The 17,233-nt window shown below is 45.8% G+C and overlaps 1 protein-coding gene across 1 annotated transcript in view; it reads right to left on the bottom strand.

Annotated features, from left to right (window-relative positions):
- LOC112559660 (teneurin-m-like) overlaps positions 1–17,233 on the bottom strand; it is a 163,007-nt gene that overhangs the window by 117,297 nt on the left and 28,477 nt on the right. Inside the window, 1 exon segment of the mRNA XM_025230994.1 lies at positions 6,521–6,744. Within this exon segment, the coding sequence (XP_025086779.1) occupies positions 6,521–6,701 (181 nt within the window). The 5' untranslated portion in view covers positions 6,702–6,744.

Consider the following 17,233-nt stretch of genomic DNA (forward strand, 5'->3'; position numbering starts at 1 on the left):
TAAAGGGCAAAAAGCAAAAGTCCCTTCATTGCCTGTGCGATAATCTACTTAACACTCACGCAAGTGTCTTTCAATGGCTGTCTAGCCTTGTGTCGTGTGCACTAAGCGCAGACAGAGTTGTCCTTTGTCTAGGCGGTTAGCAAGCTGACGTCACAGGGGGAAATAGCTGTTCAGTTTGACACACAGTATGGTTCATCTTTGTTGCCGCACTCGTTCATTGAATGCGCCCCCCTGAAAGCTCAGCCCCCGCCAATCAGCGGCACGACACACGGGGGCACGTTCTGCAGCACGGCGAGTCCCCGCCACCCGTCGTCCTTTCTCAGCACACGCACGAATCGCGTGCCACTGTGGGGCGGACAACAACAGACACGGCAGGCCGGCCAAGGAAACGGACAGAAGGACAAGAACTGGTCCACAAAGGTGTGGATGAAGCTACCTGCGTCTATAGATGATTGGCTGCGTCCGGTCTGACGGGGAAGGCGTTCAGAGGTGCAATGGAAATATCATGTCCTTTCAGACTTTGAATTTCCGCTGTCGAGACGGGCACACAATGGCGGCCAAATTGCCTCTTTTTTCCACAACCATGTAATCGAGGCGCGGGCGGTAAGCATTGAAAAGCCGTGTTATCGTCCACCTGCTGACATCCACTGTAAACATATTCCACACGCTAGTTGTTGGGGGTAGGGGCGGAAAACCTCTTCTATACACCCCCCTGCAGCCACACTTAGGATGGGGGAGTTGGGGAGATTGAACCATCCCATGACCAGCGAACGAAGCATCCCCGTACTTACCCTATGTCTCAGCCTTTATTCGCTGCTGAAAGTCGCCCAGAGTTCTGAAACGTCGAAGATGTTTGTTAATGACGATCATACAGGAAGGTTCCACGGTGCCCAGTTGGGGACCAACATCCTTCTAGAAAGAAGGGAAGAGGAGGGTGGTGGATGGTGATGAAGGGAGGAGGAGATGGGGGGGACATCAGGCAGACTATTTCATCGATTTCTATTTCAGACTGAAAATTTCTGGGGGAGAGGCGGACGCTACACGCATAGGGGCAGAGAAGTGGCCGCAGTGAAAAGTCCTTTCTGTAAATAAACGCCGGCAGGACTGCAGAATGTTGTCCGCGCAACACGAAGATGTGCACTGTTATTAGCGGTAATGGAGATGTGGGTGGACTCCAAAATTACCTAGGTCACGAAGCACTCAAATGGACTGTCTCAGCCATCGCCAGCCTCATCCTTAAGTCATCATCTGAACCTCCACCAGACGTGTTTTCTCACCACAAACATTTCTTGGCTTATTTCATACACGCAAATATCATATCTACCTACCTACTTTTACATCTACATGCACGTGTAAATTAACACAGATATACACGGGCGCGCATGAAATCGTCCAGGCTGACACACTTGTTCCACGAAGAAAACACATTAACCGACACACTTGAACTTGATTTTCAAACAACCTCCTTGTGCCCCAAATATCTTCATTTACAGCAAGTTACAACACACACCGTTGCTGGTGATGGCATGGCTAAAAGATCCCATTTCGTTCTTGTCTTTCAAAAAAATAATAAAAAAAGCTTTCCAGCCTCCATCATTGCCCCTATCCAAGTGATAAGCTCCATATTCCGAATCTCTCTCTTTCTGAATCTCTCTCTTTCTGTCTCTCCCAGTCTCTCTCTCCTCTTCTCTCTCCTCTCTTTCATTTCCATCCATTAAAAGCCATTACTGGGTTCCTTGACCTGAAGGCAAGTTCTCCATTCGTACTGAAAGCTTTCCGAGTATTAAGTGAATAGCCAATATGTCGCCTAAAACGCCGCAAAAATAAAAATTTCTCTTCAGTCGGGGTTTACGTCACTCGCAAACTTATTGGGTCGGGTTTGATACTCCTTTCCCACCATCTTTCCCTTCTATTTCTCATCACTAGGTTTCAGGATGAGGGCACCGGAATAGATTAATTTTAAAAGCTGCTGAAAGTTCCTGTTATAAGCCTATTTGTGCCTATCAGTATTCGCTCTTGTGGGAATAGTCTTAATGCGGTTTTAGAAGTCAGTCATCGTGCACGAGCAGACGCAATGCTTACGGTTTGGTAAACCAGATCGATGCTTTGCATGCGTGTCTCGCTGTTCTGTGAGAGTGTGTCACAAAGAACATGTCTACCACCAAGATTGTAGGACCATAAAGCAGTCGCCATTTGGGTACAGTATGTGAGAATGCCATAAAAACACGACCTCTTACGGTCGAAAAATTTAAAATTCATTACTTCTGTAAGAAAATGAGGCAAGTCTTATTTCTAAACTGAGATGCGAAAAACGCATAAGAAAGAAGACCCGAATAAAATAGAACTTCTTGTTTTCTCCAACTTGTCCGTACACAGCAAAGCCTTTGGTATTTATGACTATGTACACAATCAGTAATCTCCTCGTTAGCAGCTACTGAAACCTCATTCTACATACAGATAATGCACCCTACATGTTCTGTCTCGCCTACTTAGAGTAAATATACAACGGTGAAATCAAGGTAAATTAAACCCTAACTGCGTTCCAGCGAAGAAATAAACTAAGCTTAAGTGACAAACAGAAACTGAAGAGATAAAGTCTACTAGGCAAGGCAGCCCAAACCCTAACCAAGCCCAACCGTTCACGGAAGCCGGTTAAGCAAATCCTGACGGTGAAACAATGAAATCAAATAAACGAGTTAAGCTAAACCCTGACAGGACCTCGTCAAGGCCCGCTACTGCCGTTTGGAGACTGGCACTCACGGTGAATGAGTGCCCCTTGATCACCTCTCTCCACCACCAGCAGCAGACGCACTTCTTCAGCACAGACGTGACCGCGCACTACCCGCACGTGTTGGATGCAGCAGGAGACTGGCCGTGCCACCCCATAGTTTGCACCGGTCCGCCAGTCTGTTGTCCTGCGGAGCCTGCGTCTTTCTCTCCTGGATGTTGGCCTGCATCAACTGTCGGCCATAAACTGTCCTCGAGTCGGCTACCATAAGACTCCGGATCGCAAACTTTGTGTCCAGTATTTTTCTGGTCTTCAAGTCGAAGATTGCTTGTGTTTCAATCAATCAGTCATTAGGAACGCGGCTTTGTCTCAAATGACTTTGGTGTGACTTTTTTCACCCTTAAAGCTAGAGCTGGACTCTATAAATGAAGAACGAAAGAAAGACGGAATCGACTTCAATATATGCACACCGGCGGAAGTTAAATTGGGTTTAGACCTATTAAAAAAAACCAACAAACAAACAAAAAACACCAAACAAACAAACAAAAAACCAAAACAAACAAAAGAGTGTCGAGTCAACTGTGCGAAGGCAACAGTGTTAATTTTAATTTTTTTTTTAATCAAAGACATGCATTGACAGCAAGTCTATTAATAATGTTGAGTAATATCTGATTCCGTTCTAAAACATCCTTAATAAAAGATTCCAAAGACAAAAAAAAAAAAAAAAAAACAAAAAAACAAAAACAAAAAAAAAAAAAAAAAAACGAAAAAGATAAATTAAAAATGTAATACGATTTTGTCGTTTCTAAATCCAGGAAGCAAAATAAAATAAAGTTCACGAAACTTCACGAATTAATAATAATAATGTTGTACAGCTCACTACCCTACCAACGAAAACTGCTGAAGGGGGTTTACATACACGAAGCTACCCGAGTACATGCACCTTATTTCTCTAGTTTCTGATGAACATATAAACTGTCATCACACTACTCCGTCCTTGTGCATCCTACTGTCTTCGTCTGTCTGCTAATGTTTCATCAAACAGATGTCGATAAAAGTTAGTTTAGCGCTGTTGACTCCTTATTGAGACTAAACTCAGCGTAGACTTACATAAAAGTCAGTTAAGGGAAGCTAACTCGTTATCAATTTGCCCGTTTATTGCTGTAGCAAAATCTAATCACTCCGTTCATACAAATCTACTTCTCCCGTTCTGCACCGCTGTGCCATCAAACCGGCTTTGGCTTCCATAAAACGTGATTGGCAGAAAAGGACCACGTGAGCCGATGCAGCAGGCACGGGGCTGTTCCAGGTTCTGCACTTTCCCCGCCGCACAGCTCTTGTGCCACGTAGTCAGCAGCGTCTGGCAGTAGGACGACTAACAGACTCGGCTTGTGTCAGCGGGTATTTTTGTGTTCTTTTTAATGACACGCGAGTGGTTCCGCGCGGCAGTTACGGGTTACATCCCTTTTAACTTTCCTAATTAGCCAAATTTAGCGATCTCGAGGGAGACGACCACATCGTCTGCAAACTATTACCTCGCTACAAGGACGTGTTATGCCCGTTGTTGCGGAGGCAGCAAGCAGCGAGAGTTGTGTGAGAGAGAGAGGAGGGGAGGGAGGAAGAAATATGCTGAACAAAGCACAAGCTGTTTACAATTGTATTGGCTCGTTCTGGGACTGGGTTTTCGCGTATGCTAGCACGCAATGCTGTACAACCATGGGGATAGGCCGCGGGTGTTTCCTTCCAAGACCATTCGCCAGCCAGCTCACGCCACTCGGTGTTCCACTGCATTTTTATCAGGAGGTTTCTCCATGCATTTGTAAACAAGTCGGAGAGAAGCCACGCTACATTTCTCATTCTTTATGCCCGCTGAAGCTAAAACGTAAACGGGACCTTGCAGACTGGAGTGCGGCTCGTACCGCTCATGATCAAAGCCCGGGCTATAAGGCTGCTGAGCATCAACTCATTAGGCATGTAATGAAGTAGATGCCTCACCACAGCCGGCACTCATCACTCATCTAAACAGTCTATATGTTTACGGGTTTATGTTGTCTACATTTACTTACAGGCTCAGGATAAAAGATCAAAGTCTTGCGAAGGCACCGGTGTTTTACATTGCTGTCAGGGTTTATATCTTCAGCATGTCTGTTACATAACAATATTCAGTAACATGCGATTCTGTGCTGAAGTGATTGTCACGTATCATCTAAAGGATATAGGTTGTCAGTCTTGGGAAACATAATGACTATGGTCAAGTACGAACGCTACCAGCTTAAGATGTTTTAAAATATAGTAATATAGGTAAAAACATTTTCATTCATTCAAATATAAAGCCATTGTTCATCAAAGTGGTCAAAGAAAACAAAAGAACGCCAACAGATGTAACAGGCACATGATCTCTCAAGATATTTCGTATAATACAAAGTAACGGAGTAGCCTTGAACACAATGCATTCAACATGACTCAGGATTTAACAACAAACACAGACTGTCCGACTCGTCAACCACTAACTGGACAATAACAACAGAACAGCAGCAGCATAAAAAGCAATAAGAAGCCAGCTTCTAAGGATCACCGCCACTGCCTCTGTGCTCACCAAGGACATCGGTGCCACGTGAATGCCAGACGTGGCTAAGGGCAGGTAACTCTCCCCAACACACGCGGCGTGTTCTGATGGCGGCGGTCGAGCGAAACAATGCGACCTGAGCCCTGAATCTAATCCTTGTTTTACAACCCGTGCTGCGATCATAAACCCCCCAATTAAAGACAGCCCGCTGATAACTATCCGCCAAATTGCTCCCGAATGCGCCGCCATTAAAAAGTCTCGCAGTCTTATCCATCTGACACGAGAGCGGGGCGGCGGGGACGGGGGAGGTAAGCGAAATGTCTCTATGCTGGCGCTCCCTTATCCCTTCTGTGCACGGTTGTCTTTGTATGCACGCAGGGGCAACAAACCGCCTCTACCTTAACTCTGTCGACTGATATTGCCTCAGCTATTTGTCGACAGTCCTCGGGGTAGCATGCCACCTATTCTACCCATACTCCACATGTGAGTTAACTTTGTTCTCCGAGAGACAAGCCACCTACCCATACCTCATCGTGCACACTATCCTCAGAAACACGTCAGCTCATATATTTGCAAAAGACAACACCTAGCCCCCCTACCGCTGCTATCTCTATGAAGAGGAGTGATATTGTTGCTGTTTACACTCGTTCTTTAGACATCAAAGGAGTGTAAATAGCAACAATGAGGGCAGTGATGGTGGGGTGCATGGCTATTTATTGAGCCAGTCGAAACTATTCAGCGACAATGGGTTTAAGCATAAAGCAAATTAAAAAGAAAATATAATATGGTAAAAACTAGACAAAAGAATATTCTGGAAAAACGAGCTGATCAAGTGACAGGAACAGACAATGTTCTGAAGTATACTTAGTTGAATGGTCATTGGTACAGCGGACCTCTGATGTGAAAGGTGGACAAGTCACTGGAGAGGAGTGAACGAATGTGGATTAGAACCACTCTCTTTAAATATGTAAAGTAATGGTGAAGCAACTTTTCTAACCACACTTGACAGCGTGCACTTCAAAAGTAAGGCATTCACAAGAATTCACAAGAACACACACGAACTAATGAAAGAAAATTGTGAAAGAGATTACGAAAAGCGAAAGTCATAAATCGGTTACTCGGCAAAATATAAAAATAAATAAAATTGAAATAGCCCAAGGTAACAGCCAGCGCACTACAAGTATATACAACCACAGCACTGCACACACAAGACAGCCAACACTTACCCAGACCTGTCAGCTTCTTGTCGTGGTAGGCCACCTTGACCTCTTCGTAAGGTCGGAGGTTGTCGTCAGAGTGGAAGTCGTCATCGGAGGAGCTGCAGGTCTGACTGCCGCGGTTCTTTGTTCGAGTCTTGCGCTGCGCACGAGTGCCAGCCTTGGCTTTGTTGCTGAGGTTCGAATCCATTATGTGGCCACACGTCTCACAGCATTCTGGATGGCGTCATTGTCTGTAAAGGTAAAAAGATTTGTTATGATGGTAAACAAATAACACGATGAAACGCCTGTGAGTGTGTGAGAGAGAAATATTAGGGTTGAGAAAGGAAAATTCTTCACTGCAGTTGAAATACAAATAAATATCGTGTCTGTGTTACCTCACACAAAATACAAATTACAGCTTTCAGAAATATTCAATAAATGCAAAGGAACGAAAAAGAGAGCGAGGCAGGAGATGATTAAAAGAAGATGAAAAAGAGAAAAAAATGGATAGCTGAGAGAAGACAGAAAGGACGAAATGAGTGAGAAAGAGGTTAGACTGTACCCCTTAAAAAGTCATGGGAGAGAGCTGTAGACGATTGAGGTTAGGGAGGAAAGGTGAAGCCCACTAAAGGAGGCCCCGATGGCCGACTGAAGGCTGCGATCTCGCGCTGTCGGCAACAAGTGTGAGCAAGGACACAGGAGCACGGCACACTCCTCCCACACCACTGCCATTTCGCCCAACAAATGAGTGACACAACCCGCCTATGAAATCAAATTTCCTGGCCACGACGATTTCTTAATTCGCCCAAAGGTCCCAGTGTCGCCCAGCGACCACCACCACCACCGCCACCGCCGTGACTCCTTGCTGTCACCCCGGCACACCCCACCCCACCGTTCCCTCCTCCTCTCATAGCAGCAGGTTAAATCCCTGAAGGAAGACACGCGAGCAGAAGACTCAAGCCATCAAGACAGAGATGATGGGGGTCTTAGTGAAAGTTTAAGCTTTCGCACTCATGATCGATGCACGGCATGTTCAGCAGCGAGGAGCAACTCGGGTGGGTGGATGGGAAGGAGGTGTGGTCGGGGGCACCCCCACCCTGTTGTCTTTGCAGCCTGAGGAACACGTGTGCAGCCAGAAGAAAGTCCAGCCCGCGGCAAACGGCTTTAAGGAGCGCGGCCTGCACTTGTTGCAGTTGAGGTCTGGCTGCACGCTGCACGTGCATCTCGCGCTTTATCGAATCAATCAGTTACGACGTGGTTTCGCTTCTCGCCGCTGATATGATTTATAAGCCCGATGAAAATATTCACTTTTCTTGCGTGCTTGCGTGAACGGGGCATTTGTTACTGCAGTCGGTGGAAGTCAGGAGCAATCTTGAGCGAAGGGGTGTTAGAGCTTTTGTGGGGGAGGAATCGGAGTCCAATGGGCTTTTTTTTTTAGGGGAGGGGGGCACAAACATCGTAAAGGAACGATGGGCAACAAGTGAGAAGAAGGGGAGAAAGAATAAAAAATATGAAGATAAGAACAAATTGCCATTCAGTCTTCACGTCGACGAAAAACGCAAGAATGCCACAAAAGCAACTGGGAGATATAAAACCCCGCGATGCTATAAATGCGATCCACGTTGTCATTATTCTTTTCTTAAATCTTGGAGGTTTGAAGACGAAGCGACACCAGCCTACAGCCAATTACCATTTTAAGGGCTAGCGGCACGCAGGGTAGATGACCACAGATTTCCATGTGGTCTGCTTGTCTTGATTCACCTTATGAAGGAGATTTATGAGCGAGGTGTCACCATGACCTAGGGAGGATTGCCAGCTCACTTCTGAGATCACCAATACGACATCAGCCTAGCGAGGCAGCATCGGGACAGCAGCATGTAGTCACATCAGCATCTCCACAACATCAGCACAAGGCACGTGCAGGTCACAAGCTGACATGAAGGACAAACTGTAGCAGCACAGTAGGCTATATTACGTGGAAGTCAGGAAGAAAAAAAAAAAAAAAGAAATCCGAACACTCGTCCACTACATCTGCTGGAAAGGTGTTGCACACAGTCATGCGCACATGGTCTCTGAGTAGCGCATGCGGCTCGCAGGCGGTTCCTTTCGTCCCGAACCACAAAGATCAGTGCCACCCAAGGTGCGCAGGGAATAAACCTGGGAGCCCTCGCCTCCAACTACTGGTTGCCTGGAGGGCAGTTGTAGGTCGCCAAGACCAGCTTGCCTCCATTCTTTATGGCCGATAGTCTGACCCAGGGACAGGACGCGGATCGCTTATTAGCCGAGGTTTTTTGTAAACAAACATTAGAGAGGTAAGTAGGAGGGACAGGAGAATTAGTGTTTAACACCGAGCCTGCAGCTCAGGCTCTGTCATGGCAAAGCAGCCGTCTCTATAAACAAGAAGGCTTTGCAGGAGGTTAGAGAGGTCGTAAATTGTGGATCTCCGCGACGGTAAACGAAACCAGACGACGTTTACGCCTTCGAGTAGTGAGAGTTCCAGCAAGGAGGACTAACTACCTCAAGCATTTATCTCGCCTGGTACTGGACAGACCAACGCGGCAGTAGTGATACTGCTTCCATGGTGACCATTCATTTTTCAAGTCGGCTGATGGACGAAGAAGTTGATGGCATTTTTATGTAAGTATCCTGCGTGGTCCGCGCAGTTGGAGACTGCTTACCTCCCTCGTCCCTAAACAAATGTGTAAATGTCAGTCCCATGAGATAAAGACCGTCCTGTGGGCAGGCCTGCTGCCTCGGATGGTGAGTGACTAAACGGTCTGGAACCGAGAATGACCTCCAACGATTTGAACTCTCGTATGGTGTCCACTTGGAAAACAAAGGAGAGAGAGAGAATTGTGATAGAAGACAGATGTGGTGCGGCTGGTGTGAGTGGCAGATTAAAGACCTGACGCTCTGGGAAAATAAGTCAAGGGTTATCGAGGGGAGAGGGGGAGGATAAAGGAAAGGTAACACCGAAAAGAACCCTTTTTTCCCTTTAACCCACAAACGAAGAACAGAGGAGATAAAAAACAAATACCATGAAGACGGAACTGTCGAAAGGAAGGAGACAAAATTAAAAAAAAAGAAGAGAGAGATGGAGAGAAAGACAGTTACAAATCTTCCTGGGCGTCACTGGTGACCCTTTGACATAAAGCAAATGCCCGAAAAGGAAAACAAAACAAAACAAACTGTCCCTCGAGATCGACGATGAATCTTCTAGCCTGTTCCTAACTTTATGGCGCTAACGGAATTCATTTTGGCTGCTGTCCTCCAGACATTTAACCCATTGGAAATCTTGTGCAGCAGATCACAATGAGATTAATCTGAGGCCAAGTCGCGCTGACGTGAGCCCTACGTGACGAGGGCGAGGGGTGTGTGAGACATCAAGAGGGGGTTACGTGGTAGGACGAGGCTGAGGATGAGGAAAGAACAACATCAAGAATAGCTGCAACAAGTGCGATGGGGGCAAGCCATTCATACAATGGAAGGGCAAAAGCTGTCTTGGATTTGGGCAAGATAAATTGAAGATGGGGATTACGGTATATTGTATAACCAAAAATTTGTTTCTGTTTCAACAATAATAATTCTTACATTTCACCTGGTTCTAGAAAGAAGCTACTCATCTTCCACCACACACACACTTTCACGCACACACAAAGCAGTCAATCTGGAAGACTGTCTCAGTGACACGACATTGCTGACCATTACGACAGCATGGACACGACAACAGGACATAAAAAAGAAAGTTGCAGAACTCGATTAGAAATCCCGAGATCACCTTCTCCAGCTCAGGAAATTTTGAGGACACAGAGAGACTGAAAGTCTGTAAAGCTTGCTCTTTTCTCTCCTTTTCTCTTGCAGTCAGTCCTGCATCTCCTTGACCAAACAAAGCCCGGCAAACAAGGCCAGGCCTGTTTTCGCTGGCTGAACGACCCAAGTGTCCAATGAGAGGACGTGACAGAAGTCACACGGGCTCCGCTTACTCTGCTCTCCAGCGCAGAAGAGCTTCAATAAATTTTCCCTCTCGCCAAGACGGCTGGCTCCAATGGCCACTGTTTGACAATCAACAGGCTAGCGGGATGGAGCAGCCTGCCCGTGTTTTCGCAGACAAATTACACGAACTTTGTCTGTGGAAGAGATTAACTTCAAAGACCACATTATGAAAAATTAACGCGACAAAAGCGCTTCAAATAATTGACTTTAAGAGCAGCGGCTGTTCATTTGAGGCCCGACCCACCGGCCGGCTTCCCAAAGTAAATATTTCATTCGCGCAAGAACCATCGTCTACGAAGATAAGGTCACGTGCTTTAAGTTAACCCTTTGTTTCCATTCTTTCTCCTTTCTATCACTCTCCCAGTCCGTTAGTCCTCTTATCTCACCGTACTTTACACATGTGTATGATTACATACCTCACTTGTTACTATAACATACTGTGTAAATGGTCTACTCTGTGGGCAAAGGGAGATCAGAGGTTACTAGCCTATCAACAGATGTAAAGGCGGTTAATCAGCACAATCTCAAAATATTTCTCTGCCGATTTTAAACACGTTCTACAAAACGATAACAAATTTATGGCGGCTTACAGAAAAGAAATTGTTCTATTATCATCAGGCTTTAGTCTCTGAAAAATTCCACCTACTAATATTTATAACAGGCAACCACCAATGCTAGGAAAATAATTACTAAAAATACCTGACATTTTGCTTGAAAAAAAAAATGTGGATTATATTTTCGTTTCCTAAAAAGTGGGGTTTTTTTTTTTTTTTTTGCCAGACACCATCCATCCATTTTCACAAATCAGACCTTCCTACAATTGTGATTTCCGATTGTTAAGCAAATAGCCCTTCAGTGTACAGCTTGCGCCATTATTCCGCCATGTGGCTCTCCTTCCCCGACAGATTGACAAACGACTTTCAATTGGCCAGCATGAGAGGATGGAGAAAAGGCTTTGCTTTTAGCATCATGAGCTAGCCGTTATCAATCCCGATGTTCCTCTCCGTTTGGAATGAGCGATACAGCAGACGCAGGCCGACCTACGAGGTCAGAGGTTGATGACAATGTAGCTTTGTGCCAAAGTCAGAGGCTGACCCTTGGCTAACTTGCAGGCAGGGACCCTCAGTGTGGGTTAGAGACAGAGCTGTGCCAGGGACTCAAGGGGCGGAAACATAATCTAGTGCTAATGGTGTGATGTGTATCAAGGTGATAATATTTTCACAGCTATCATATAACCGTTTATTGCACAACACACACGTCAGGCTTTTTATTATGTAAACTATAGTAGTTGTCTAACATTTCCACTCTATGCCTGGAGACTGGTCGGAACGGCTGTAAAAAGCCACCTGAACAATTCCGCCCCTGGTACTTAGTTCAACGGCTATTTCAGTTTAGCTGCATGCACGCGCGAACACGCACACACACATGTTTGTGCACACACGCAGATCCATATATCTTTTAAAACAAGCTTTCTATAACATTTTATTTCTAAAACCGCGAGTTTCCTCTCAAATACCATCCTCTCAGACAGGGTTATTAAGGGCACCCACAAGCCCATCTTGCATTGAAATATTTTAATCAAAGACATGAGACTATTAAAACAGAACATTGAAGAGGACAAGGCGAGGACCAACACTTAACAGTTCACCTTCATAGTGGCCTGTCTGCCAAGACCAGAAGGAGAAGGCAGTTAGAGTAAGAAGTCGATGTAATTTGTATTATGAGCGACTTGACAACGCTTGTGCAGAAATTTTGTTTTCTTTTTTTGACCTAAAGCTTCACTGAAGGTTGCATAGGGCAATACAGAATCTGACGAAGGCTTTAAGGGCCTCTGGTAAAAATTTTATTAGTAATGCAAATGTAATTACGACACGAACGCACGAGGAACCACAAAAAGAGTGAAGACAAACAATACAATACACGTTTACACACACAAATATAATCCTAGTGACGATAGAAAAACTTGGTAACGACCAGAACACCAACACACACACACATGCACGCAAGCACGTGCAGGCTCGCACATCCCATTTACATCCCCTACTGCAGTGATCACGAGGTATTGGCGTTTCTGCACTCGTAGGACAGCAAAGAACCAAATGGGTGTAAGAAAAAAAAAATGAAGCCTGCCCCAGTGGGACCCAGTAAATTTCCGTCTGTTGGGCTGTCTGCGGGGCCGAAATCATAAGAGTCACGAGATGGAATTAACAGGATTCACCCGTCGCCATATTCGATATTTCCAGGGAGACCGGGAGACAGGAGGCAGAAGTAACAAGTTATTGATCGAGAGTAGCGCCCCTTACCACCGATCTGTTTGCGCAGAGTTTTCGGTTCATACGCTCTCGAATGGACGCGTACCCTTGAGAAAAATATGATCACTACAATAATGTAACATAATTCCACGGCCAAACGCAGGACGGCTTACACACCAGAACCGCAATCGGACGCAAAATGGGACCGGGGTGAAGTCGATTAACGGAACAGCTCAACAGCGGGGGGACAAGGGGTGTGTGGGAGGGAATGAGGTTGGCGGGGAGGAATACTCCCTCAATGTCCATGTTTAAACTATTTACTCCTCAAGTGCCCAAAACATACTTAATGTGGCAGGCACTTCGTCTAGCAATCGTCTCACACGAGGAAATGAGCTTCCACTGAGCAATTCTTTGCGCGGCACGAACAATAGTCAAGAACGAATTGTCATTTCCATTTTCGCGCGCACCAAATCTCGTGACTTTTTTCTCTCTTTTTTTTGTGTCCCTGCCACGAGCGACAAAAATAGTTCCGAAACCATTTCGTGTCGAATCATTTTCTGTCACGGGAGAATCGCTAGATATGATGTTGAGCGGTCCTCCCGGAGCTGTTCTTGCACACTTAACGGGCATCTCGCCGACTGCACCGCTCGCCTTGCGTCACAGCTGTCGGCACTATGGCCGCCACCACTGTCGACTGACGACTCCTGTCTCAGGCTTAGTGCTTGAGCAACAATACAAGATGACAAATTAGTTCCCAATATCACTGACAAAATGGCGTTATGTTTCATTATCAACTTGTAGGTAAGTGTTACTGATGTTATCCATTCTGCCAGTCGTTAGCAGTCACGGACTTCTGTATGATTGGTTGGTTTATTTGGTAGGAAAGTGCTTCCACCTTGAGGTGATTTCGTCTGTGGGAGGAAGGGGTGGGAAGGAAACACCACGAGAGAACCCATCTCTGCGGATATGTCACACACAGAGAGCGTCCCGAGACGAGATGCGAACCCTGAGTTTCTCACTACAGTGGTGACAAACGAGTGTTTTAATCACTACACTTGCTCGGCGCCCCAGCTGGAATGCCATCCTGGGCTATGACAATTCTATATCATCTCCAGTTCCAGTCGAGCTTCACTGAAATTTTAAGCCAAGAATTTCATCTCTTTTGATCCGGTAAACTGTTCAACCTAAACGTGTAAGAGTTTGGAAGTCTGGATTGCTGAAGACATCTCCATTTAGGTTCGATGTGTCATGTTTGCTAAATCCCAGTGCATTCATATACTTCAGCCTCGCTTTTATCGTGGCCATTATAAAAAAAGAGTGTAATCAGTCATTGAACTGTCTTGATATAATTACGAGACATGACCAAAGAGCAGAGATAGGAAGATAATTAACATGAAATATTCGGTGTAGGACGACAGTGAAACCCGATACCAACTTTGTGAGATTTAGACTGACTGCACAACGATTAGCAGGAGGCGGGGACCATTCTCACATTTCCAGTCCCAGGACAGGCTCCACTCCCTGGATGAAGGTTGCACGTTTGTGATAAAGCTCGCGAGATGGTTATTGTCAAACCCGTAACTGCCATTAGTCTGAGCGAAGACTATTCTTCTGTCCTGTACAAACCTCGTTCCTACGATGATAGCGTGGGTAGTTAACCACAAATGAAACATACTTTGAATACACAGCGTTTCTTTGATTGAGCTTTTCTAGATAAAAGAAAAACCTAACAAATAAAACAGCAGAACATCAACAACACAAAAACCGTTATCACGCTGCAAAAGGACATCACACATACCGAACAAGTCATCACATTTCTGAAGCTTTTTATCTTTTTTTGTTGTAGGAGCACGAGATTATGACCGTTATTTGCAAAATCATCGGCAACTAGCGAGAAGCACTTAACGCAGCTCGCACCTGCTTCACGCCGGAAGTAACGTCATAGCGAGGGCGCTGTACCGCTCGGGGCTGGACTGGACTTAGGCAAGATGTAAGCCGCAGTCCACCGAAACAAGATTCCTCGTCAATGCGAGTTTTCTTTATGCTCGTATTTCGGGATATGAGACGTCTTTCCTTGCACTTAATCCTGCGCACTGGCGAGCATGAGAATAGTCAGCGGAAAGGAGAAAAAAAATTAAAAAGAGCTCGTCAGTGCGACTCAAACGCCATAAATAATAAAAGAGATATGATCGAGTTATGTTCAAAGTATAAAGAAATGGCGACTAAGCTCTCACTAGTGGAAGAAGTTAAGTCTCAAAGTCAAAAACATCTGGTGTGCGCTGGAGAAGAAAGAGGACGGGAGTGGGTGTGGAAGCCGACAGGGGGCAGAACGTGAGAAATAAATTTAAAAAATCGAATGTCAAACAAACAAAACAAACAAACAAATAAACAAACAAACAAACAGTATAATAAAAGAGGATACTCTGCTTTTTTTACATTGAAATTCCCCAGGGTAACGTACTTGACCGTTGCTCAGACATACTCTGGACTTGAAAGGCCAAACGTCGACAGGGACGTCTAGCTGGAGACATTAAGGTAAACTAAGCGTGTACTTACTATCCAGGCTGCAGTCTTGCAGTCTTTGTCTCTCTTCCCTCCCTCTCTCTCGCTCTCTTTTTTCCTCTTTTTCACAAGTCCGTCCAAATCCGAATCCCGCTGCACTGTGCACACTAGTTCACACGCCAATGCTGCTGCACTTGAACACTAGTTCACACGCCAAACGGTTCGATCACACTCCACTGCCAGGTTTAGGTTTCCAATCCCAGTCCTCCAGTCCGCTTACAGACAAAATCAAATCATCGATGACAAGACGGTATCTACACCCATTAAAGCCAGTCACCTCGACATATCTACTGCCTCCGGGATAGCACTGACCCGCGCGCCACCGCTCCGGTCGGGGGCTGTAAACGCTGGCCTGGACTCCGTCAAGGACTGCCCCTCTTCATCAAAGAACACCGCCAGCGGGTAATGACCGTGATAGTCGGCTTGTAATCCGCCCCGAATGCGAGATTCCGAGCTACAGTCATCTGTCTCCCAGTAACAAGAGGGTCAGAAGCTACAAGAAGCCGTTAAGGACGGCCGGGTGGGTTCCTAGCCAGAACAATTTCACAGCTTCTTCAATTACAGCAGAGCTAGGAGGGTTCCCGAAAACGTGACAGGCCGGCAACGTTAATCACAGTCCACTCGGGCCCCCCGACGCTGCTGGGAATCAATTCGACTTTTGCTCCATTTCCCCAAAGTTTCTTGGTGACCAATCTCTCAGGCTCCCCGCGGTTTTCAATAGTCACTCGAATGCCAAGGGGAGATGAAACATCAGAAGGGGCTACTGTCAGAATAACAAAGGTAATAAAAATAAAAACGTTACAACAAAGGCGTTTGGTGAGCGAGGAATGGTTCTCAAGCGTTTCAAGAGCTGACAAGAAGAGAAGAATAGCAGCAGGTCCAGTACCTGGAGAAAAGCAGCAGGTCCAGAGCATGTTTGGAGCTCTCGACACTTCTGTTCATTTGTGGAGCAAATGACGGATTTTGTTTCTCTGTGATGCTCGCCACGTGTGGTAAGCAAAGTGAGTTAGCATGTACATCGGAAAGGAGCTAAAGAGGTTGGAAGAAAACCCCCAAATGTCGGTTGGTGTTAACAGACCTAATGGAAGCATCCTTTGTATCTGTTCATTCGCTCAGCAGCCGACAGTCGCGTGGACCAACCTCCCATACCAAGTGTTAGCCAGATAAAAGAGAAAGGCAGGTGGAAGGGGGAGAGAAGCCTCTGGATAAAGTACAGCTGGCGGAGAGATACCGCAGCGCCAAGCGGCACCCCTTGGAGAGATAAGACGAATGGACGACCAACAAATGACGAGAGAGCAGCCGACCCCCCAACCCCCTACGAGTCACCTTCCACCCACCACTCTGAACCTGGTGTAAATTCTGTCAGTCGTGGATTGTACAAGACAAAAGTATTGTTTAAATCTCCAAACCAAACGGCAAGTTGGACAGATACTGCCTCCCAAACGGGCCTTAAGTATGTTTCTCTTAAAATATTTTTCAAATTAAATAAAACTAAAAAAATCGCTGGCTTCATAGTCCACGGTGACCGCTGAACAAATCACTTCATCAAGTTTGCGAGCAGCTTTGTGTCTTTGACAACCGTGTTGACATATCGAAAACCGTTAATTTAAGGGTGGTTGCAAACAGTTTGCAGTTTGGGTCAAACCACAAACAGGACAAACGGAACTGTTTGTGAAAAACTTTACGTTTTGCGTTTCTCCTGCGTCCAAACCTTTTAGAGTTTCCTTATCTCGCCACCCGCTATTTGGCCAAACTCGTTTTTGACTTTGTGGCAAAACGGATTTCCCCAGCATTATGGTTAGTTATGGAATATACACTCTATTTATGTTCGTCGTGCTTACTTTTCTCCCAACAAATTGTGTTGGACAGACAGATAGTGTGAGCTAACGAGGTGGCATTGTCCTTAAAACACTGTGTACAGTACAGGGTGGAC

Source organism: Pomacea canaliculata, linkage group LG3, assembly GCF_003073045.1.
Source record: "Pomacea canaliculata isolate SZHN2017 linkage group LG3, ASM307304v1, whole genome shotgun sequence".
Taxonomy (NCBI): Eukaryota; Metazoa; Mollusca; class Gastropoda; order Architaenioglossa; family Ampullariidae; genus Pomacea; species Pomacea canaliculata.